The 22,709-nt window shown below is 46.2% G+C and overlaps 1 protein-coding gene across 4 annotated transcripts in view; it reads left to right on the forward strand.

The window, feature by feature from the left end:
* Positions 1-16,389, forward strand: part of PINX1 (PIN2 (TERF1) interacting telomerase inhibitor 1) — a 55,035-nt gene extending 38,646 nt beyond the window's left edge. For all 4 annotated transcript variants that reach the window (XM_027455399.3, XM_072036564.1, XM_038176485.2 and 1 more), the window contains exon 7: positions 14,993-16,389. In XM_027455399.3, the coding sequence (XP_027311200.2) occupies positions 14,993-15,598 (606 nt within the window). In that variant the 3' untranslated portion in view covers positions 15,599-16,389. The remainder of the gene's footprint in view (positions 1-14,992) is intronic.
* Positions 16,390-22,709: the final 6,320 nt, after the last annotated feature.

The raw sequence follows: 22,709 nt of genomic DNA on the forward strand, positions 1-22,709 counted from the left end.
GGTGTACACTTAGGTGGTGTGGTGTAAACGGGGGCAGAAAATGCAAGCCAGAAATTTGGGCAGTGGTCGTACCCGATCTGAGCTGCTTGGACCTTCAGTACTTGCGTGTCCATGCGGATTTCCCTCATCCACAGCAGCTTGGTCCTCTTTAAATCCAACACTGATAAAGCATTTTGAGGCTTTCCCACAGGAGGGATGCTATTTTTTTTTTATATTTCGCTTCGGGTTTTATTAACTAGTCAATAATCCGTGTGTAAGGCAGCTTGCCCTTGGCTCTCCAGTCCGAAGCAAAAAAAAAAAAATCAAGTAGCTGTTGGTTCAGCAGAAATATCTGGCCTCTCACGCCTGTAATTTATCACCTTTCCTCCACATCGCCTGGCCACCGGTACGGGTTTCGCTAACTCCTGCTGCGTGGTGCGGAGCTCAGGGAGGCCGTCATTCATCTCGCAAAGCTACCCGGGCTTCAGCAGCGCCCTAGGAGCTGTTGTTACGTGAGTCTCATCAGCTTTTCCGTGCCCGGGGACATTTGGGAAGCTCACCCCACTGTCTTCCAGCCGCCTGCCAGCGATTTCATGACTGTCGGTAAATTCCTTGGTTACTTGAGAAGCCGTTGCTATAGGAAATGTCCTTTTCGGCGTGTTTGTACTGGCTCGTCTAAATGAGTGTCAGTAGCGGCATCTGACTGGGCAAAAAAAACCTGTCAGTATCTGCCTTCTGATGTTAGCATTGGCAGCAGCCCCTTGTAACTGTTGCAGGGAAGTAGCTCTGGTGGCCAAATTCTTTCAGAACACAGATATTACCTGCCTGAGCCTTTAACTCTTTCATGAGCTCCCTGAATCTCCAGGCTGTCGGCCACTGTCTTCTTACTAAGGAGAAGATGCGTGGTGGTCTGGAAGCATTATTCACTTGTAGGATGCAGTTTTTAATTCCCCTCTGCTGGGTTTCTGTGTGTTTGGCTTCTTTTCACAGCAGGTAAGCTTGTCAGGGACCTTCAGGACTCGCCAAATCCATCACTTTTCCTCTAGGTGAGATCAGCTCTGCTTGTGTCATTCTTGAGGGATGTGTTTAAGAAACCAACAAATGAGTGCTTGTCTTAGGAAAACCCCACCAACTGCACAGTCTGTGTGTTTGCCTAAACACAGGAAGATTTCCAACTCCTAAACTGCATCTTTGTCACTGCTATTTAAGATCTTTATTTCTTTATCATGGGGAGCAGAACATAGAGATAAGTCTGCTGTTTTCTTCCCCCCCCCATTACGTGAAGGTTTCTCTAGAAATCATAAACCCCAAGTCGTACCTTCCTACTGCTAGCCTTACTTAGTGTTTTTATAGTTTCTGGCATGCCAGACAAGAGATGTGGCTGGCAAGCTTTCACCTTTCTTCAGTCACAAGCCTAAATTACCAGCTTTCTACTTACAAGTTCGATGTGACCAGGGGAAGGCTTAGACTGAACCCATAGTGCGGCAGCTTTACCACCATGGCCCAAACCAGCAGATTTTTGCTGTCTGGCCTTTCCTCTGAATGTATTTTCGGGAGCTGAAGCAATATTAAGTGGCTTTTCCAGTTTAGGAAGTGGGGGAAGATGCTGTATTGGGTCGGGCAGGTTGGAACGAGGACCTTTGTCCTCGTAGGTCCTGGTGACCAGTCACCCACAGACATAAATTCCATCCCAAGCTCTGCTGTGGTGTGAACAAGCAGTTCCTCTCCAGGACAAGCTCCTTGCACCCTTTTGGAGATAGTTTGTGCCAGGGACCCTTTTTAGTCCTACAAATGGCCAAGACTGAGCCAGATCTGGCTCCCTCCTCCGTGCATAGCCCTCCAGGACCATTCCATTGGTCTCTAAACTCCCAGACATGCCCGAATCCCTTCTGAGGATGCACAGCAGGCACCTTCAGTGTCACTCAGGAAAGCAGAGGTCCGATGGGGCTGGTTTGTGCAATGTTTAACAGGGTCTGGAGGGGGCTTTGCAGCATGCAGAGAGCTCTGCTCCTGTAGTTACACCCTTACTAGTTAAAAGCTAGCTTACAGACACAAGAAGTGTAACAAGGATTCCCAGGGCAGCATCATATGGTGAACTCCTCCTGAACCGAAGCAAGAATATAAATCAAAGTTTGTACTTTTTAACTACTGTAGGCGTGAGCCGAGCATATGGGCGAGACTATTAAAGAGAAGAGGACAGGGTCTCTCTCCGGAGACGTGAATCTGTCCTACTGACTCCAGGCCTAACAGGATATACAAATGGTTCTGTTTCGCTGCTTTGTTTTAATGCTGATTTGTTTGTAGTCTGCCCGAGATATTAATTGGTGTTTTACAAGTATGAAGACAAAGGTGTCTGCCCTGAAGAACTCCCTAACAAAAACCGCTGCTGTACAGCGTTAATGCACAGTCAAATTTGCTGCCTAATGAACCAATCGCTTTGATAAAATCTCTACCTCCCGGTGAATTCTCTGCTTTGATTTTCCCCTCGACTCCCATCTTCTTGTACACCTCACTTTGTTTTCTCTTTCTCTCTCAGCCTTCAGTCTGGGGGGCGGTTTGTGCTCTAATCAACGTTTTTACGGCGTAGCTCCTGGAAAGGAAGTGAATCACCGCTTTCATTAGGAACAAACAAAGTTGGGCCAGTGTTGCAACTGCGTGGATAGAAAAGCTGAGAAGTTGGAAGACCCCGGCCTGACACGGGGTTTGAAGAGGGGAATAGCGCTGTGACATTCGCCTTTAATCCCTTCAACACGCTGCGGTTGATAACAGGTTGGAACATGGATGTCAGTTCCTTTGCAATGCTCCTATCCAGCAAAATAGTTGAACAGTGGCTCCTTTTTAGCAATGTCTTGGCTCCTTACCACCTATGACTTCGCATGGATTTTTTTTTTTTCTCCTAGAGGTGTTGATTGCTGCAAAAATGGTCGTGTTAATGGTTGCCATCTGCATCTTACCCTCACCACTTCTATTTGTATGTTGTTGCCTCCTTTGCAGAGGTGCTTATTTCTGCAGCAGGGGTGGCAGAATAGACTCTGACCACTTCTCATCTGCCCCAGCACATCAGCCAGTTACTTTAAACCATCTCCAGTGGTGGTTTTTGCTCTCGTTATTGTTTTCCTAGTTCTCGTTTAGCTAAGTCAACGCCTACCTTTTAGCACAAATCATGTCCTCGTGGAGGAGATGAGATATGCCCGAGGAACCTTGGAGACAGCAGCCTTCCAAATATTATGTCCCTATACTCTTTGTGCAAATAACTGGTGGCGTGGAGAGGAAAGGCAAATTGTTTTCCCAGCTGGGCTCAGCCGTATTATTAGACATCAGAGAATCCACGCGGAGGGAAGCCGTTACGAGCACCGTAACCACAGGAACGGCTTCGATCACGGCTTGCACCTCATCAGATACGGGGTCATCCAGCCACAAGCTGCGAAGCCACAGGAAGCCGAGTCGCTTCGCTGAGAGTTAACTGCAAGTATCCCGTGCAGCTGGGATCCCGGGGCAGCCGTGACCTTCGGCTGGGCTTGGAACGACGGCTTTACAGCCTCGGCGGCTCCACCTCCCAGCTTTTCTTATGGCATTAAGCGTGGGGTAATGAAGGGAAGAAAGAAAGCAAAGTGAGCTGGCGTTGCTGAGTCACCGCCGAGCTTCGAGGCTGGCTGACTTGGTGGTGGAGCTCTGCTCGGGATTTGGGGGACCACCCAGCTTCTGCAGGTAGCAGAAGGGATTAGCAGAGGGCTCAGGTAATGAAAGGAGAGAGCCGGAGGATGATTGACTGCAAGGAAGTAAATCCCAAGCAGAAAGCAGCTTTTATGGGCGGATTGTTAGAGAGGCTAATTGGGGAAAATTAAATCTTTTAAAGCTTCTGCTCTTGCTCAATGCTAGGCCACTCAGCGCTCAGGGGTCTTTTCTCCTCCTTTTTTTGCACCCTTTCAGTACTCAACATCAAGCAAGCAGTAATTTCTGGGCTTTCTTAGGACATCAAGGTGAGTTTGGAAGACTATTCCAAGTCTTCATTAAGGATCTGAGACCCCAACCAATGCCACTTCCCTCTTACCAGCTTCTTAGGACGTGGCTGAGGGACTGGAGGCAGCAGCTGGGGCTCGTGCCTTTTGCCTTTGCATCTTCTCTTACCCCTAAACAGCAGAATATTGGGAATGAGTGAGACACTGGAACCAAACTGATTTCTCCTTTAATTTGATGTTTCCTCCTGAATCTTCTCTTCGTTTTGCTGCTTATTCCTGGAGCAGTTTGCTATTAAGCTGTGATAAGCATCCCATTCCCGTTCCTTTTTCGGAGCTCCTGTGCCAGGAGACGTTCCAGCTTGGAACACACACGCTCCCTGCGGGATCGCCTACCCGATAATTATTTGTATTGTTTTGTACCCACTCATAGCTTTAACCTGCAAGTCCCTTGAGGCACAGGTTCTGTGTTTTGTGTGGTTCACTGGGCAACCGCAGAGCACTTCGCTTCCCCTAGGGCATTACATAAAGTGTTAATAAGAAAATCCGAGGAAATCTATTTGGAATTACAGACACAGGGATTTTCTCTTTGTCATTTTTAACATTACCACTAAATCTTTATGCAGCACGATGAAGCTAATACTTAGCGTAATGAAAGATGTGTGTCTTTATCATTTTGACCCGCGTGAGCTTTAGATGTAAGGATCACCGAAAGGGAAAAGAAGGTGAGGATGAAGGGAACCAGCAAAGAAGGGAGTGAAATGAAATGAAGGCTGTGACTCGCAAGGTGCAGAAGCTGAAGGCAGGCAGGAAAAACAGAGCTGAAGCACAAAGGTCAGACATGGAAAGCAAGCCAAAGGAAACAAAGTCTGATGAGGGTTTGGAAGATGGACAGTGAGGCTTTCTACTCCCAGAGGAGGAAGGTGATGTAAACCCAAGAGCAATCTGGATAGATACAGATGTGAAACAAAAAAACAACTAAATATTTACACCTCCAGCGCTTGGAAGATCAGAGCTCTATGAGCTCCTGCAGCAGAAAAGCTAAGGCCATGACCATGAGGGTGCAGATTATCTCAGCATCATAAGGCTGCCTGTCAGTTTTGAAGCCCAGTACTTGTCATCTTCACCTGGATAGTGAGGATTTTCTTTGGCGTTGCAGTAGGCTTTGGTACCGTAGGTACTGTACATGCTGATCTAAGCTGTTCTCTCCTTAAACAGCTTGCTTACGTAGGTTAAAACGTGAGTTGTTCTGTAGGTTGATGGAGCCAAAGTTCTGCCCAAAACTGCAGATTTCACAAACTGACCACGAAAAGCCATCGTCTTTGTTGCAGGTCACAGCATACGTGCTCTGTCTTGCTCAGACTGAGGCTGGGCAGGTCGTGCTGGCACTTGCAGTCGCCGTGGATTACCCATAAAGGAACGTCAACTGCTTCGTGACAAGTTTTCCACCTGCTTTGTGGCTGAAATAATCTGGCTGTTCACTGCCCTGCGTTCAGTAGGGACCGTCTTAATTAGGTATTTCAAGAAAGATCAGCTACTGCTGGAACTAAAATGAGCATTTCAGAGTATGGTCATTGCTGATATAGTCAAGGGTGAGATGTGTGGAGATATTCATGTATTTTTTCCTCCTCTTTCCTGAAGGCTGTTCCTCCTCCATACATCTCAAGTCCCATCTTTCTTCCTAGTAACCACTCCAAACTGATTCTTCCTCCTGTTTTTCCCTTTATCCATCCTTCTTTTTTTACTTCTTTAGTTCCCTGAGTCCCCATGAAGGGAGAAATCTACTTGAGGTATTTAAGAAACCCTTCTTTGGTTGCTTTGACACCTAATAGCAGACTTACTTTTCAGTACCACGGGGACAGAGACAGCCTTGAAGGGATGCCCAGGGCTCTTTCCACTTTCTGGCAACTGTGCAAAAGGCTGAAATACCTGTCCTGTAGTAGGAAGCCTCAGGACTAGGAAATATTTTGCTTCTTTGAGAGGTCAGAGGGCTTCCCCTCAGTTGCTGCCGTTCCCTACTATCTGCTGTGGTGTGTGCGAATGAACACCCAAGAGCAAAGGTTCTGTCCTTGCCTCCTCGAGCTTTTTTTCCACCCTAAATGATGTCACGCATGAGGTTTGTGTTGCGTCTTGCTCATGGGTACAGTCATTCCGTCCTTCCTTCCTTTGATACTCCCGTTGCCAAAGTCAATTTAGATCCCAATTCCAAGCTTTTCACTTCCAGTCCTGAAACTTACTGGCGGTGGTCTCCTCTTTAAATACTTACTAATGGCAGTGTTAACGAATTGGGTAAAAATCGCAAAGCCTGTAAATCCAAATGAACTCAGAACACCGTGTGTCTTCTTTAAAACACTCTGTTCACCTTTGCTTTTCTGCTGCTTGGGGTATAATGCGTGCCTCCAGGAACTTGGAAGCTAACATTGCAGGCGAGTGCAGCACAATACAAGTCTCTGCAGAAATGCTGCTCTGATAACTTTGCTTTTTTGGCCTACATTTCTCGGGAGCTATTATTTGTTAATTATGTTATATAGCGCTCACATGTGGGCTAATTGCTTCCCCGGAGAGCCTCCAGTGAAATGATGGACAGAACAAGGGCAGGATGTTACACCTAGCAGGTAGGAAGGGGGTAAGGTGGGACACGGGCAGCACGGTTAGTCAAACACTTCTGTCTGTGTCTGAGAATCGAGCGGATTTAGGAAGGACGCTGTGGGTGAATGGGGTGAAGGATGGGTGCTGATTGGAATCGATCCGCGAGGAAGCACCAAAACTAAAGGCAGCAATGAAGAAAAAATGCCAAAAGTTATGAAAGAAGACTGCAGGGAGATTGAATGTAGCTTCTTTATAGAGGAGGTGGAATGCAGAGCTGTACCGTATGAATCCTTGAAAGCAAGAACCAGATCCATATGAACTGTAGCAACACAGCATGAGTGATATTCACTGGAAAAACAAAACCCATTCCTCACACAAACTCTTTCCTTCAAACCCTTATAGATGGGAGAGAAGAAAAAGGCGCGTGCGCATCCGTGGGGCTGTATTTCAGATTTGAGCTCTCTTATTCTTGCTGTTTGTCTTCATTGCTGGTATTTATGGTCTGCGCTGCTCTAAATTGTCGTGTTCTGATTCATTTTCCTGTGCTGCAAATACTTCACACCTGCTTCAAGGAAAGGAACCCGCTCCTGACGAAGGCACGCTCAACAAATAAGTGACTAAAAGTGACCCAAGGAGGGATTTCGCAGCAGCTCCTCTGCCACTGCTTGTGCTGAAAAACAGGAAATATCTGTGCCCTTGCACGGAGCAAGCTGGATTTTGATCCGCGGATCAGCTGTCCAGCGTATCACCCGTTCAAAGCAAAGCAGCGGAAGGGTTTTAAGAGCGCGTGTTCCTTTTGAGAAGCATTTTGGAGTGGGAGGGTGGAAGGATTGCAGGTTCGGCCATTTAAATTGCGTCTGTTTTGAATGCTTGTAGAAAAACTGTTTATACACAAACATTACTTTCTACATTTATTATTAAAAAAGAGTTAAAGTGAGGTTTCACATAGGTAGGTATTCTCTTCAGATTTCAGAATGCAGTGTCCTTTGCCAGAAGCCAAACCGTGATGCTGATTTTGCTTGTTCTCTACCAGGACTGCTTTCTCTCTGTGGGTATCTCAAATGGTTTTTATGGTGTCCTTTCTCTCCGTGCCTTATCTCTGCTTTGTAGATCTCCATTCTCCTTGCTAATACCTTTGTATTCACAGTGTGGCCTGCCGAGCCCCCTTGTTACTTCTCCTCTGGTCTATTCTAATCCTTCTGGGTCTGTGTGGAGTAGGAAGGAATCCTGAAGTCGATAATCAAGAAGGGTCTGGTCTTGGAGACCTGATTAGAAAGGATTAACAGCAGCTGCCTGAGCCACATATTACAAAAGTCTAATGAAGACTGCCTAGGGAATGACGTGATGGTAGTGAAATGACCACGTGAAGAAGTCCTCGGGTATTTTTGAGTGTGTCTCGTAGTGATTTGTTTATACGTGGTTATATTGCAGGAGAGACAAAAGCTGTGATGTGTTTGTTCCCTGTTAAGTGTCACAGCTGCAGAACACCGTCAGGTGAGTGGGAAAGCACTTCCAGCACTCGTGGAGTGCCTTGCACATCTGGGATGCCTCTCTCAAGGATCTCAAAGTACTTTACAAACACTTAACGAAACTTGTAGCTCTGCTGCAAGTTTCGGAGAGCTGATAAGGCATGTTTTGCCCTTTTTTCTGATAGTCTGTGCCATAGCTGGGGAGAATAATATCTCCAGGGTTTCCCACCAGCTCTGTTTTGTAGCTGGGAAGAGAACTTGGGGAACGTGACCTTCCCAGTCCTGTGCTCGCTTTGCCGGACCATACTTCCTCTGTTATTCAAGGTGAGAACAGAACGGTTAGAATTGATTTAGATGCTTCTGGGAAGATGAAGTCACTCTGTTTGTATCTTTGTACCGTGCCAATAGAGAGATCCTAAGGGAAATCTCTTCCTTTAGTTCTGTTTACATTCAGTCTAACACACAGATGTAATTTGCAAGGAAATGGAAAGGAAGAGAGGTTTTGCTGGCCTCAGCAGTGTAGCTAGAGCGAAATGAGATGTCACAAGGATATCTAAGTGTCTCTCTTTCAAGATATAAAAAGGATTTTTCTTCTTCACAGTGTGATTTTTTTTTCTTTTAACTCTTTCCCTGCAAGCCTTCAGTCTTCCACACCTCTTGTGTGTTCTCTTTCATTCTCCCGTAGCCTGTTACGGGATTTTGCTCACCATGTTTGTTTGCTAAAACATGCTTTTTTTTTTTTTTCCTAAAAAGTGTGAGAACAGTAGGAGGAAGTTTCTGTCCTCTGTACAACACGGTATCAGGGTTTCCAAGCTGACATTGGAAGTACAGGTGGTGTGACTGCCCGCGTTGTGAGTGCTGGTGCCGTACGACCGACGGGGACCTGATCATGACAGCTGCAATGAATCCCCATGGCTATCGTTGCAATCAAATCCTTGGCCAAAATCTAATCCCTTGCACTTTTTGCAACCCTGTTGCTTCCTGTTACGCTGTTGTCTTCAGGCTGAAGGCAAAACCCGGCCGAGTGTTGGAGCTTATTGCTCGGCTCCTGGTTCATTGATGGGAACAGGCTGGTATCCAACACGTTGTATGGCAGTAGGACTGTTGTATGACAAGCAGACGGTGTTCTGGATGCCTGGAGACTGCATTCAGCGAGCGAGATAGCAGCTTTCTACTTCTGCAGCAGTAATGTGTGAATTATAAAAATAAATGGGAATGCTAAAATCGGCCACTTACTGAGAGACGGGATGAGCTTTTGGCAAAAATGTAAAGGAGAATTACAAGGCAGCCCGGGAGAAGCTGGATGCCGTTTTTGCTGAATTTAAACCCAAAATAAAAAATGGAGTCAGCAGATATGATGCAAATGTACCTGAAAAGGAAGTACCTGTGGATTTGTAGGGCAGAAAGTTATTGCTGTTAGATGGTAGTAATACGTCCTCGCTAGGATGCCGAGCCTCTGTCCTTGCAGGTTTCCATGACTCAGCCAGAACAGACCCAGCTGACCTGATCTCGTGCTGGCCGTAGTCCTGCTCCACGCCGGAGGATGGATAAGGACCTCCAGAGGTCACTTCCAATCAAGGATGCTATGAATAACCCTGAATCATTCGGAGCAGAGATTTACTACAATAAAATCCCCTGCCTTTTTTAGTTGTGGCGAAGCAGTCCGCCCGCTCTTTCCTTTGTAGCTGCAGATGGAGGCAGGTGTAGCAAACACAGTTCCTCGTAATTCCCCAAGGAAAACCGATTTTTTTATAGGTTTTTTCCTTGTCCCTTTTCCGTTGGTTACTTCCCAGCCTCGCTCCTTGTCCTTCCTGGGTAGGAGGCAGAACTGATGGTTTGTGTAGTACAGTAATTAAATTAGCTGCGATCTTGCAGTTGGGTTTTTCAGCCTATTCTAACACCAAATTTATTTGAATGGGGTTGAACGGGAACATTTTTCTGGGTAGTAATTGGCTCCTTTGAAAAATCGCTGTCGTGGTCTACAGCCTGGCTTGGTGTTAGACAGTGGGGATTTCCATTTTGTTTCCTCAAGGTGGATTCCTTGCTCTCTCGGCACTCAGGATAAAAAGTAGTGCAATTAAAACTCAGTGTGGCCGTGGGAGGTGTCCTGGTGACTGCAATACCACGGTCAGCAAAAGAAGAAAATTGCAGGGCACCTGAATTTTTCACGTTTCTTCTTTCTGAATTTAATATTCCTTTTTTTTTTTTTTCATCTCTTTCACTAAAACCATCTTTTATTACCAGGAAGTCAAATTGCATCTCTTTTGTTTTCCTTTTTTTTTTTTTTTAAACACATTAGAGGGCTGTAAGATGCTTCTTGAGTACAGATACCCCATTTTCCTTTCCAAGCCAGGATTAACTCCACCTAATGCTTTCCTGATACTTGTCGGAGGTTTGTTTCAGTGGTTGAGACTCCCAGTGGTTGAGGCTTCGTGTAGACACTGATAGATTTGTCCTCCTGGCAAAGTTTTAAATTGTCAATTTACATCTGCTGCCTCTCATCCTCTTCATCACAGGCATGGGGAAAAATCCTTTTCTCTTTGCAGCAGCCCTTTCTATATTAGAAATATGTTGTCATTAGCTCTTCGTAAGATTCTGTGTGCAACGTACCGAGCTCAATCAGGTGAACTGAAAATGGTAGAGCCCATTCTTATGCCAGAATTGACTTCAGAACTGATGGTACGTGGCCTCATTTATGCACGTATCTAGTTTAATCCTGCTTAAACTCATGCTACAAGTCTTTGCTCACTCTCTTGCCCCTTTGATCCCAATCCAAACGTTCGTGCTTATGCTTAATGTTGTCAACTCCTTACAGCGAGCCTCTGTCACCCTTAACGTCTGCAGCACTCCAGAGTGATTCCTCGGTAATAATCTGCTCTGCTGCTCTCTAGACCTGCGTTGGAAAGGTATTGGGATGCCCTCAGCTCTTCCTGTCAAGTTTTGTATCCTGCACGGGGCTCCTACCGGTGCTGCTCGGCAGTGAGGGTGTGGAGCAGCAGGAATAGGGCTGGATTATGTTAATTGTGTTGTTACAGTTCCTTAACGAGAAAGTAACTCATCACTGCGATTCACTCTGACTCCGCAAAGGTGGGCTTGCATTTTAAAGCCGTGGATGGTAATGCAATTGCCTCGCAGCTCAGGCTAGAGGTTTAGCCTGTACTTACTTCATCTAGCCCATTTCCTGCAATTTACGCGAGGATCTACTAAAATTACAGTTTAGCTTTATTCTCCCTCTGCGCTCCGTTCTTCGGTACTTCTCCTTTCGTGTCATTTTGTCAATTTGTGCTAACAGAATGACTTGCGGAGTGGTACACCCTCATTTGCAAACGAGGAAGCAAAGGCACGTGAAATTACTCGGCTTAAGTAATTGTAGTTCATACGTGGCAGGTATTAGACTGTATAGTAGATTTTTTTTTTTTTGATTCATCTATTTTAAGCTTTAAGTGCTAGGAAAGAAACACCTGCAGTGAAGAGGAGTAAACTTTATTGAATTAATCCACACTACAACCTACTTCTGTTGCTTATGTACAGCACCCTTTATTTTTGCCCATCAGTTGCATCTTGCTTTTCCTCCTAGACTAAAGTGTGGATGCATTCGTTGGTTTTTGGATCTAATTCCTCAACCTAAGGTCTTAAATCTCCAGTTTGGGTTTCAAACTAATTTATTTCATGAGGTGTCTAGATACCGTTCTACTTTGACTTCTGCCATTGCCAAACCTTCTTCATGTTTGAATGTGAATCTTTTTTGGTATATAATAGGCCATAATCCCGTATTTTTTTTTGCCTTCACTAAGTATCTATGTGGGGAAGATGCTCTGAGACTGTAGTGCCGTAGAGATGCAATCCCGATCCTGCAGGAATTTAGGGAACCAGGATTTCAGTCTATACATTTAGTGTGCTGCCTTAATGATTAAATCAGCACTGTGTGTAAAAGTGAAGAAAGCGCGCAGGAAAAACAACAAAAAAAAACCACCCTGTGAGTACTTAGTGCTTTATTTTTCCATACATTCAACCGATTGCATAAACAGATGATGTTTACTGGGGACTTCTGGCTATAATTGACCCTCATCTTTTCCTGTGCACTTCCCAGCCTCTCCTTGAATTTTCCTATTGTTTCCTTTTAATCACTCCACGCTTAACTCTGCTTTAAGCAGTGCTTTTCTCCTGCTTGGGACTGTCCTACAGACTTGTATTCCCACCTCTTCTTTTAACTTGATCTTCTCAGCCTGATTTCGTTTGGAGCTCATGATGTGGACGAAGAGATCTCCTCCAAAGCCCAATCTTCTGATGTCCCACCAGTTAGAGCAGGATTGCTCTTTGCCTTTTACCTGGTCATCAGGAACGGAGCAGGAACGGTTCTTTGCCATTTGTCCTGTATAATTCACTGCTTTTTGGAGGTTGCGGAAACACGGTGCTCACTTACATACATGCGTCTTATTTTTGGAACTGCATAAACTGCAACTCTCCTGTCGAGAGGTTAGAGAAGAAAAAAAAAACATGTTTAGAGTTCAGCGGTGTTCCCATGGCTACTGGGACAGGTACATCACGGGAGGGGGAACGCTGCTGGCATGTAACAGCCCTTGCAGGTGATTTATGGCTTTACATAAGCTTCTCCTAAACCGAGAGGTTTTCTAGAGTTGGCACCTCCTTGCTTGTCTCCATGCCCTGTTAGTTCTGTGTTCAGTGGCCCGTGGTTATTAAAATTCTTATCAATAAAGGAGTTTCTGAGCAAGGTTCTTATTTTCTGGGATCGTGCATACCTTCTGAACTCCTCAGCTTAACCAAAGGAACATTTTTTTTTTAAATGCCTAATGTATTTTATAAAAAGAAATGTGTAGAGTTCAAGTAATATTTGCCTTCAATTACAGTAATTAAGTTGTCAGGACTCAAAGTCACCAAGGGAATGAGAAAATCCTTTCCTGGTTGGCCAGAGGATAATTGGTGTTCTGGTCGCGAGTGCGTTTTACATATTGGGGTGGGGAGGGAAACCGTTCTGGCTGGCATCTGCGGCAGAAAACCTGGGAGGCTGTTTGTCATTTTGCAATCCAAGGTGTCAAAATCCTCCTGCTGGCAGAAGGAAGAGCAAGTGACCTGCTTCACGTTGCTTTAGCAGGGCATCTATTTTCTGATCGGCACCAGCGCCGCTTGCTCCAGTGGGGACGTGTTATCATTTTATTAAGAAAGTGACTGCAAACAGAGCCCAGTCCATTTATTCTGGGGGCTGAGTCGTGTCAAACTTCTCCTGCAGCTCCCCTTTTGAGTGTATGTTGGATCTGTAGCCGTGGGTAGGTACATGTGCCTTTTCCCCATGTTAACCATCTCTTTGAGCACTTCTTCGACAGAAATCACGTAATTTCTCTTCCTAAACTTACTCGAGGCAGGCCACGAAGGTATTCCTGCAAGAAAAGCACCTAATTTTGCTAAGTGCCCCCACAAACATCACTGGCATCTCAAGTGTAGCGTTGCTCTCGTTCCACTGGGCTGGCTCTCTTGAAAGCCGATGGATGAGGAAATCGCCCCTCGTGCTGCATCGCTAACGACACGAAGCTTTGCATTCCTGCTCGTGTGAGTGAAGGTTACTGCTGTAGGAGTCAGCCCTGCCAAACCTTACCTACAAACCCTAATAAAACCCACTTCAGCCATCAACTTTAATGATGCCCTAAAGAGAGCCGCACCACTTATCTCCACCGTGTTGAGATAAGTGGGTTTCTATCTCCCACGTTGCTGCCGGCCTTCACCCTGTTATCAGTTTACACCACTGGATGTGGGTGTAAAATATTACAGCTCCGATTTGGTTGCATTTTACAGTCACTTCAGTCCACGTCCAAGATTCATGGGCAGAGTGGGTGCTCTTATCTGTGTGTGTTTGTGAATGGAAGAACAGCCTCGTAGCTGGCACTCGCCTCGTTTGCCCATCGTAGCTGCAGATAACCTGTTCCAGAAGCATCTCGTGGGCCAGATGTTGGTAAGGACCCTACACGATGCCTACCTGCTCAGCTTTTCCCACCTAGGGGGGTGTGCTGAGGTACCTGCAGTTCACCCCAACCTTTAAAAAAAAATCAACATAAAATTTGGGATGTTTCCAGAAGTCATCTGCGACTACTGCCAAGCCAAAGGATATACCACAAAGGGTTATTTTTGAGTGCTTCGATATCCACGTAAACAAGTCGAATTTCAGCTGCTCTTTGGGCATGTTTATTTTGCAAGTCACAGATAATTTAGCAAATTATTTTTTTTTCATCTCGTTGCATTTGTTGCTTTTTCAGAGTTGATTCTCTTCATGCCATTCATAGCATCCAGCTCAACAAGCGTAGTTTGCCTTTTGTTGTATATTTACTTTCTAGACACTCAGCTCTTTTTATAGATACTCACCTGCAGCTGGAGTTCAGCAGCTATTTATTTTGTGTATGCAGACGCCGTGTAAGATCTAACCTGTGATGTTGTTTTTGCCATCTGATAACGTGTGATCAAATGGAACATGTTTAAATAACAACGTCTAGGACACAATGACAGTAAAGCAGCTATGAAACAAACATTTCTACAGATCAGATAAGGTGGAAGGGATGCATCAATGCCGGATTGCTCCGTGTAGCCCAAGTTGTTGTACTTCTCTGTAGAGGTATTCCAGGCATGGGATTTCCTTTCTGCCACAGGCTAATAGATCATACCGTGCTATTTTTCATGTTGGTTTGTATCTTGTAGAGACATGTGCCTTTGCGAAGTGAGTGTAACACGCCGAGTACGATAGCATTACACATAATCTGCATGAGTTGCACAGGAGTTGGTAAACAGTGAGAAATTCAAACCAGGAGAGAATCATAACCCGTCCCTGCTCTAAGTTACTGTACTTGAGTCTCTTTTTGTAGAAGTCTGTACTTCTACCCTTAATTTTTAAAGCAGTATATGGTTTTAAAATACTTCTAGCATTAATATGCAGCAAAATAACTTTGCTTAAAGCCATTTTTTCTGACTCTTCTGCTTCTCCTTGTTCCCCTGCAGGAGGATGCCACCGATCCCGAGTCTCAGGAGGAGAAGCAGAGAGACCCCTGGCTGTCTGAGCCTGCAGACGGTCCCAATACAGTGAAGAGTGGTCTCACCGTGCAGGAATATTTCGCCAAGCGCATGGCAAAATTGAAGGGATCCCATAAAGAAACAGAAGTAAAGTCAGACGATTGCTCCCCAACCACAGAAGAAGCCTTGGAGCTTTCAGAAGAACTGAAAACCAAAGCTAAGAAGAAAAAGAAGAAGCAGAAGAGTGATGAGGCAGAGAGTACAGAACACTGTGAGAAACCAAAGGCAAAAAAGTCTAAGATAAGTAGCTGGAATGGAAATGAACTGGATGCTTCTTTAAATGAACGTCACTCAGGGAAAAAGAAAAGGAAGCATAAAGAGCAGCACGAAGAGGAAAGCGTTAGTAATGATGAAAATATGGGCAATGGAGAAGTTTATATGGGAATATCTGATGGGGAGGACCTTTGCACAGAGGACTCAGAGACAAAGCAGAAGAAACGCCATAAGAAGAAGCACAAAAAGCAAAAAGAGGAGACAGGTGACTGTACTGAAGGAACGCAGAGAAAGAAAAAGAAGCACTGCAAGTCGATTTAACCATTTAAGAGTCAAGGTGGGACTTTGAGGCGGTTTGAACTTTATCACGTTGGATGAGAAGCCTACACAAACCCCAGCCAAACATCAGATGGCAATTCAGCCTTGAGTACACTTGAGCTCCTCATCCACCTGAAACCACAGATTGTATTTAAATAGAGCTCTTACAAGGGGGCTGAGAACGTGCTGACAGGCCAACAGGAGCTCCAGCTGCAGGGCCAAGGCTTGCACGTCTACCAAGCAAGACTTGATTAAAAAGAAGACAACAGCTATGCTTTGCCCTCCCGTTGTGGCAGACCCAAGGTTCACCTTAGGGGCTGTGCTTTAACACGGCAGAGCCTCCACCTTCAGCCCACGTTCACCCTGGTGTGACTCCATTCACAACAGATAACAGCAAGCAAAATCGGGGCTGGTTTTAACCACTGTGGTTAGGACTGTGAAAACCAGTAAATTGCCGTGTGCTGGTTCACACTGGCTGTGTTTTCTCAGTCCGGGGAGATGAAAACAAAACAAAACAAAACAAAAAAAGTCATCCTATTGCTGCCTTTATTATTAAAGCCACCGTTGTTTTCACTTGTGATAGCTCTGCTTCTGGAAACGGGAGGGGGGTTGCAAAGCTGTATGTATTTCTTTTCATTGATTTTTTTGCAAAGTCGTGTGTAATTTTTTCATTGATCTCCCATTTACGTATAAAAACGACATTGTTTTTCCCAAAACGCTTAGTCCTTAATTAAAAGATTACCCCTGATTGTCAGTACTAACAGATGAAATAAAGTAACTCCCAGTGTTCCCTGGCCAGTAGTTAACTATGGTCAAGTAATTAACTTTGCAACAGAGGTACAGGAGCTGTGCCTTTCTTAGCCATATCTTAATCTTTGATTCCCAGGTAGCATTCGTGCTACATTTGGTGATGCACCTCACATTCAAAAAGCTGGAGAAGCAAGGTTTTGTATGAAACGGGGAGACCAAATAGATTTTAAGAGCATAGCTACTCCTCTGCATTAATATTGCCACTTCCACTTGCAATTTGTAACCAAATCAGCAGCTGTTTCTCCTTGTCAACCTGGAAATAAGTAACGCTGGGACTCAGCACTGCCACAAGCCCTTGTGGAGGAGAGTTTAAACATTCAGGCTGGATTTTGGCACCTTCATCTCACTCAGCAAAAAGCTGTCGGGGAAGATGGGTGAGCTTGGAAGCGAAGTGGTGAAATGGGAAGAAGCATTCCCTGTCCTTGTGTCTGGTCCTGATATTGCCTCGGCTACAGCAAATTGACAGCACAGCCCTGAAAGCCAGCCAGTTATCGTGGCATCACCCGGGGTAGCCAAGCAGAATTTAAATTCATTAGCTGCTCATTTGTCTTTGGGGCCTGCCTGCGCTTCATCAGAGTAAATCTAAACCATCCCATTGGCCTGCTCTGCTGGCTAAATGGCCACGTTTGTGGTTGAGCCCAGCTGAGTCGCTGAACATGGCTTGAAAAACATTGTCAAGATGCAGATGTAATGTGAAAAGATTCCTTAAGCTGCCTTTATGGTCCAGCAGGAGAAGTGTAGCCGACAATACACAGCCCACAGGGCTTCAGATGTCTCAGTTGCAGCTCAGTTGGACTTCTCACTTAAGGTACTTTGGTTTGCAACGCCAGGATATCTTAAGACCTATCTTAAGGGCTTTCTTGCCCTGAGGACACACTCGTTCATTGCAGCAAAATTGCTGTACTTTTACAATATGGTAAAGGAGAACAAGATGCCTTTCTCTATGCTTCCCACCGGCATTGTTTTCAACCCTTAGAGCATTTTTTAACCCTTAGAGAATTTGCTTTCCAGCTCTTTGCAAATATTTGCCCTTGTGATGCTGCTGGGGCTGGGCTTGTTCCCTGCCTTCCTCAAGCGATGGATCACTTAAACACCACGAGCTTGCTCTGGTTGTGAGCAAACTCTGTGCTTGACATGAAAAAAAAAATCTTCCCGATGGGAGAAGGCAGCAAAATAATTTTCATGTTACGTTGTGAAGCATCCTAAGTTTTAAAGCAGCTCTCCCAGTTTCTTGCTTACTGCTTACTAAATTTTTATTTGTCGGTAGAAGCCCTGAATGTTTACCATGATTTTATTTTTTTTTTTTAACTCTTAAGTGGCTGAACTTTACAATCTCCTGGGGATTTTAACTTGAAAAGGTGCTAGTAAAGGAAGAGGGTTTCCTTTGCCAAATGCTGCTGGGTTTGTTCGCTTGTTCGCTGTATTAATCTTACACGAGTTTCTGTGTGCTGGGTCTTATGGAAAGTGTTTGGCCAGATTCCAGTGTTAGTTACAGCAAGAACAAACAAAAAAAGGGAATAAATCTTTAAATGTGTGGTGTCACTACTGGTAAGCACAGGAGATTTAAGGTTTAAATCTGGCTCAGATTGAAATACGAGCTACAAATAGAAGATTCTCTATTTGTGCAATAAGTGGGAATTTCGCTTTTTCCTGGGAAACGTGGGATTTTATTTTAACGTGCCTCAAGCTCAAAGAGAAATGGCATGTGCAGAACTTGGGTTGTAGGAAAGAAAGACTTTGTGATGTACTAGAATTTGAAAAAAAAAGATTCAGCTGCACTTCTTTGTATGTTAGTGATCAGCCAACTCTGTATTATGCAACAAGAAGCTCTTCTTACCAGATGCTGCCTTGCAAAGTGGATGACAGACACAACAACATATTTTGAAGCAATAAATTATTATTTTTTGTTTGTAGTGGGTTGTGAGTCCAGTTTTAACCAAACCCGGGTTTGGCAAGAAGGCCTTTTTAGAAAGCAGAAGAATTCCAGCATGGTGAAATGAGCAGAACGTAAGCACAAAGAAATGATTTGGGTTGGTTCTGTGAAAACGACTTTTGAATAGCGGTGTCTTTTGTTGCATATTTGTCCATCGTACCCACATCTTGCAGCACAGATTTAATGTACCTCCAAGTGAAATTGCCCAGAAACAGCAAAATGAAAGTCGCCGGGCTGCTTTCGCTCACAAATTAGGGGTGATGCGCACACAGCGCAGCTGCTGAATTGTTTCCAATTTGGGTAATCCCAACTCACCAGTGACATAGAAGTGATGGTTTTTGGGGAGTTACTGCCACTCTTTGCAGGTGTGGTGCAATTCTGCGCTTTGAGCCTTGAAATTAATTGTTGGTGCAAAGCCACACCAAGCTAAAAGTTTGTGAGCAGCAATAGAGATGCCAATTTTTGTGTTTGCAATTACCTGCAAGCACAGAAGTGTGTCCTGGAAAGCAGAGACCATGTCAAAAAACCCCGTTACCAGCATCGGACTGAAATCTGCACCAGGTTTTTGGGCTTCCATGGGACACGTGGTTTGATCTTGCTGGTGTCTGACTGCAGCACCTCCCGTAGAGCCAGGGATGGAAAATCGCACCGGGTGGCAGCCCAGAAATGTGCAACAGGTACCGAGCACCCTTCCCCGAATTCCCTTCAAAACTTGCCACCTCTTGTGCTTTGCACTGCTTATTTCAAGGCACGGATGTGAGCTGCTAAGTACAAGTTTCAAGGCAACAATGAAGAGCTCAGAACCTCCTTAGGTCTATAGGGATTTCAGCTGGTAGATCCTATCCGAGATGCAGCCTCTTTGTGATACATAAATATCACAAATATTGATAATAATAACATAAGAAATGCGCTTGGGGACCCTTCCAGGTCAGCATCTCGTTAAATTCGTGGAGTTTTCCTTTAAGCAAAAGCTCTGGTGCTGACTTCTTTCAAATAATCAGCTCTTGGCAAAGCAAATTAGCAGAATGCCCCGCTTGTAATTAACCAATTTTCTCCTGTTTAAACACACAAGGCCGGAGTTCTTCAAGCATCCACCTTCAAAAGGCACAATTTACGTCACGAAACCTCCAAACCTGCCAGCACCGAGGGGAGGAAGGAAGCTGCAAGAAGAGAGGAAAACCACACAAAGTCTATTGGAAACGCTGCATAGCATCGCGCCCGGCCCAAAAAAAGATCTTGCAGCAGCGGGTCCTCGAACGGGGAGAGGATTGCAGGCATCTGGAGCAGCCCCTGGCTTCTTTTCTTCCCTGCCCCTGGCACCGTGGTTTGCTGTAAATCCAATCCTTGCCGTGCTATCCACCAAGGATCCCCAAAGAGGGGGTCAGGGCTCACAAAGTACTTGGAAAATAAGCAAGGGAGGCATCTCCGTACCTGTCCCGTACAGGGAGAGGCAAAATTCCCTCTGTACGCAAAGTTTTAGTGATGGGGAACTGGTAAAATGGTTTGAAAAAAGAAAAAAAAAACACCTCTGTGGTTGCAGCAGTGGGAAAGTTGTTCCAATGCCAAACTGAAACTCAATTTCTCAGCAAGTCAGAACTTAAATTCTGCTTCTGAGTCACTCGAAGATTAATTTTTTTTTTCTCCATTAATTAATTAATCCATTTTTATAAATTTTTACGGCGCGAGAAGGAAATTCTGCTGGTCCCTTTTCACCAGCTAAAAAGCATTTCTTTTCTAGCTGCTTGAGCTGAATTTTAAAAATAGCAGGAGCGGAAACTCTCAGCACCGTGCCTGTGAGCGTGCCGGAGCCGTGAGTGTTTTTCTCTGCGTTTTTGGCTGTGGGGTGGACACGGGGAAAGCTTCAGCTTCGCCTCCCAGCAAAGAGCTGATGCCCGGAGCCATCCCTGGGCCAAAGCAGTCGGGAGCCCTGCAGGAACCCAGGATGCTGCCCTTGGGAGAGGAGAATCCCATCAATAATTAAGGACCATGTAAACCTGGAGCTGATTTAGGATTTGTGCTTAGTCCCACGTTTTAATCTCTCCAGGGCGAGGGGGTCACTTGGGGAAAAGGGGAAATTTGAAGGAGTGGGGCCAGGCTTGTGAAAGCCACGCTCGGGTGCGGGTTTTCCGTGCGACCCCATGGGAGTTGCAGCCACCGTTCCCCATCCGCGAAATGGGGAGAACAAAGCTTTCTTCCCACCCTTTTGTCTGCTCGCTCTATTTTAGCTCGTGGCTTTCAGCCGTAATTTTTCCCTGCTCTCAAAGCCCTGCGAGAGCTCCGCTCCTTCCCGTGCCCCAGATACAGGTAAGCGCTCTGCCAGATGCCGGGAAGGTAAGCAGAAAAAATTAAAAAAAAAAAAAAAAAAAAGTAGAGGTGAGCTTTCCAGCCTGCTGCTAATTACCCCGATACGGTGGCAATTAGGAAGGTGGCATTTTCACATGGCCCCGGCTGCCTTTATGTAACGCCGAGCTTCCTACAGGACAGGTTTAACCAGCATTTTAAGTAGGGTGCAGAATGAAACCCATCTTACTAATGCGATCAGAATGCCAGGCGCTGAAGGAGAAAGGGGGGAAAAAATATATATATTTATTATCGTTTGCACCCAAAACGTGGCGTGGGGGCCTCTAGGAAGGCGCCAGCTCCTTCCAGCAGGGGAGGGAAGATGAAAACGGGGAGGATTTGGCAGATTTTGCAGAACTTTGACCCCACGGTGGGGTTTCGGAAACACGGCGTGACTTTGTCCCTGCAGTACCTGGGGGAAACCAGGCGATGCTGCCCCCACGATGCGAGGGGAGCAGCTGGGATGAGGAAATCCAGGTGAGCTGCTCGCACCCAGAACCTCCAGGACCCTACAGCAGAGGCAGGAGGTGGCCACGGGTCTCCCCCAGCACCGTGTCCTCCCCCAGCCCTTTCCTTTATTCCCATCCTGCCAAATTCCCCTCGGACACGCGGCGCAGGATGGAGGCACGGCGGTGGAAACGGCCTCAAGAGGAGCCTGCTCCTTTCCTTCTCCCTCCAGGGATGTTTCGTGGCGCTGCTCCGAAAAATCTCCTGGCCTCCAGGGCCTGGAGCAGAGCGCAGAGGTGGGATCGTTATAAGAATAATTATCCCCGGGCCCCGCGCATCCCAAGAGCTTAAAAATAACGCTGAGCAGTGTAATATATTCACAATAAACACTTGCAACTCAGTTTCACACACTCCTACTAATGGGAAGCCTCAGAAAAAAAAGGATGAAGCCTCAAAAAAAAGGGTGAAACCTCGAAAAAAAGGATGAAGCCTCAAAAGAAAGGATATTAGGGGTTTTCTACCCTTGGTTTTGCAGGCGGATGGAGAGTTTGGCTGGGCTCTGCCTCCACCCAAGGCTGGGGAGAGGAGCAGCGCCCCAGCTCTGCGGCTGTCCCGGGCACCAGGAGCTGCGGGTCCCCGTAGAAAACCCAATGGGAAAAATAAAAGGGAAGAGGGCCCTCGACCTCTGCTGCAACTCCCCTCTGCAAAACGCCCCCGGGAGAGCTGTTGGGAGCAGGATGGAGGGCTTGGCACCCGCTGTCCCGCCTTGTCCTGGCTCTCCAAACCCGCTGCGCACCACGGGGCTGGCACCGCCTGGCCCTAAATCCTGCGTGGCCCCAGAGCACGGCTCCAGAGCGCAGATGAAAGGCAAGAGGCTGTGTGTGTGTGTGTGTGGAAAGGGTTTATAAATCTGTCCCCAGGTCAGGAAATCTCCTGCGCCTTTTAGATTTAAGAGAAGTTGCCTTCCTGTTGTATTCCCAGATAACGCGGCTCTGATCGAGCCCACTTGTAAATAGCTTAATAGATTTAATCAGTTCCTTTGGAAAATGGTGTTGTTTCCGCGAGGTTTTCGTACGGGCCGGGGGGGAGGAAAAAAGCTCGGCCGGGGCGGCCACAGCTCCGTGGTGAAATCTGCAGCTCCCAGCTCCGCGCCCAAGCAGGAAACCCAGGCGGATCCCGACCCCACAGAGCCGGCGCTGGCGACCCGAGGAGAGTCAATAGGAACACCCAGGCACGTGGGTGAGCGCTGCCGACCTGCACAAATACCCCAGCCTCGGATCCACGCTGGGTTTTTTCCTCCCCCCCGGAGAAGCACGGGGGCAGCCCCAGGAGCCGCGTTCACTGCCTGGCCCCCCGGCTTCTGCTGGCAGCGCCGAGAGGAAATCCACAATCAGTGGAAGCAGAGCCCATGTCAGGGGGTCAGAATCATAAAGGAATCGAGCGGCTAAATATATTCCTCGGGGCTGAGCTGGGCAAGGGGCTCGGGTTTTGGGATGTTCGGTCCCGTTGCCCTCCCCGAACATCCTTCGTCCTAGTCAGGGGGACGATTTTCCTGCACCAAAACCAGGATTTAGGGTTTGTTCT

The sequence above is a fragment of the Anas platyrhynchos genome, chromosome 3 (assembly GCF_047663525.1).
Source record: "Anas platyrhynchos isolate ZD024472 breed Pekin duck chromosome 3, IASCAAS_PekinDuck_T2T, whole genome shotgun sequence".
Lineage (NCBI taxonomy): Eukaryota > Metazoa > Chordata > Aves > Anseriformes > Anatidae > Anas > Anas platyrhynchos.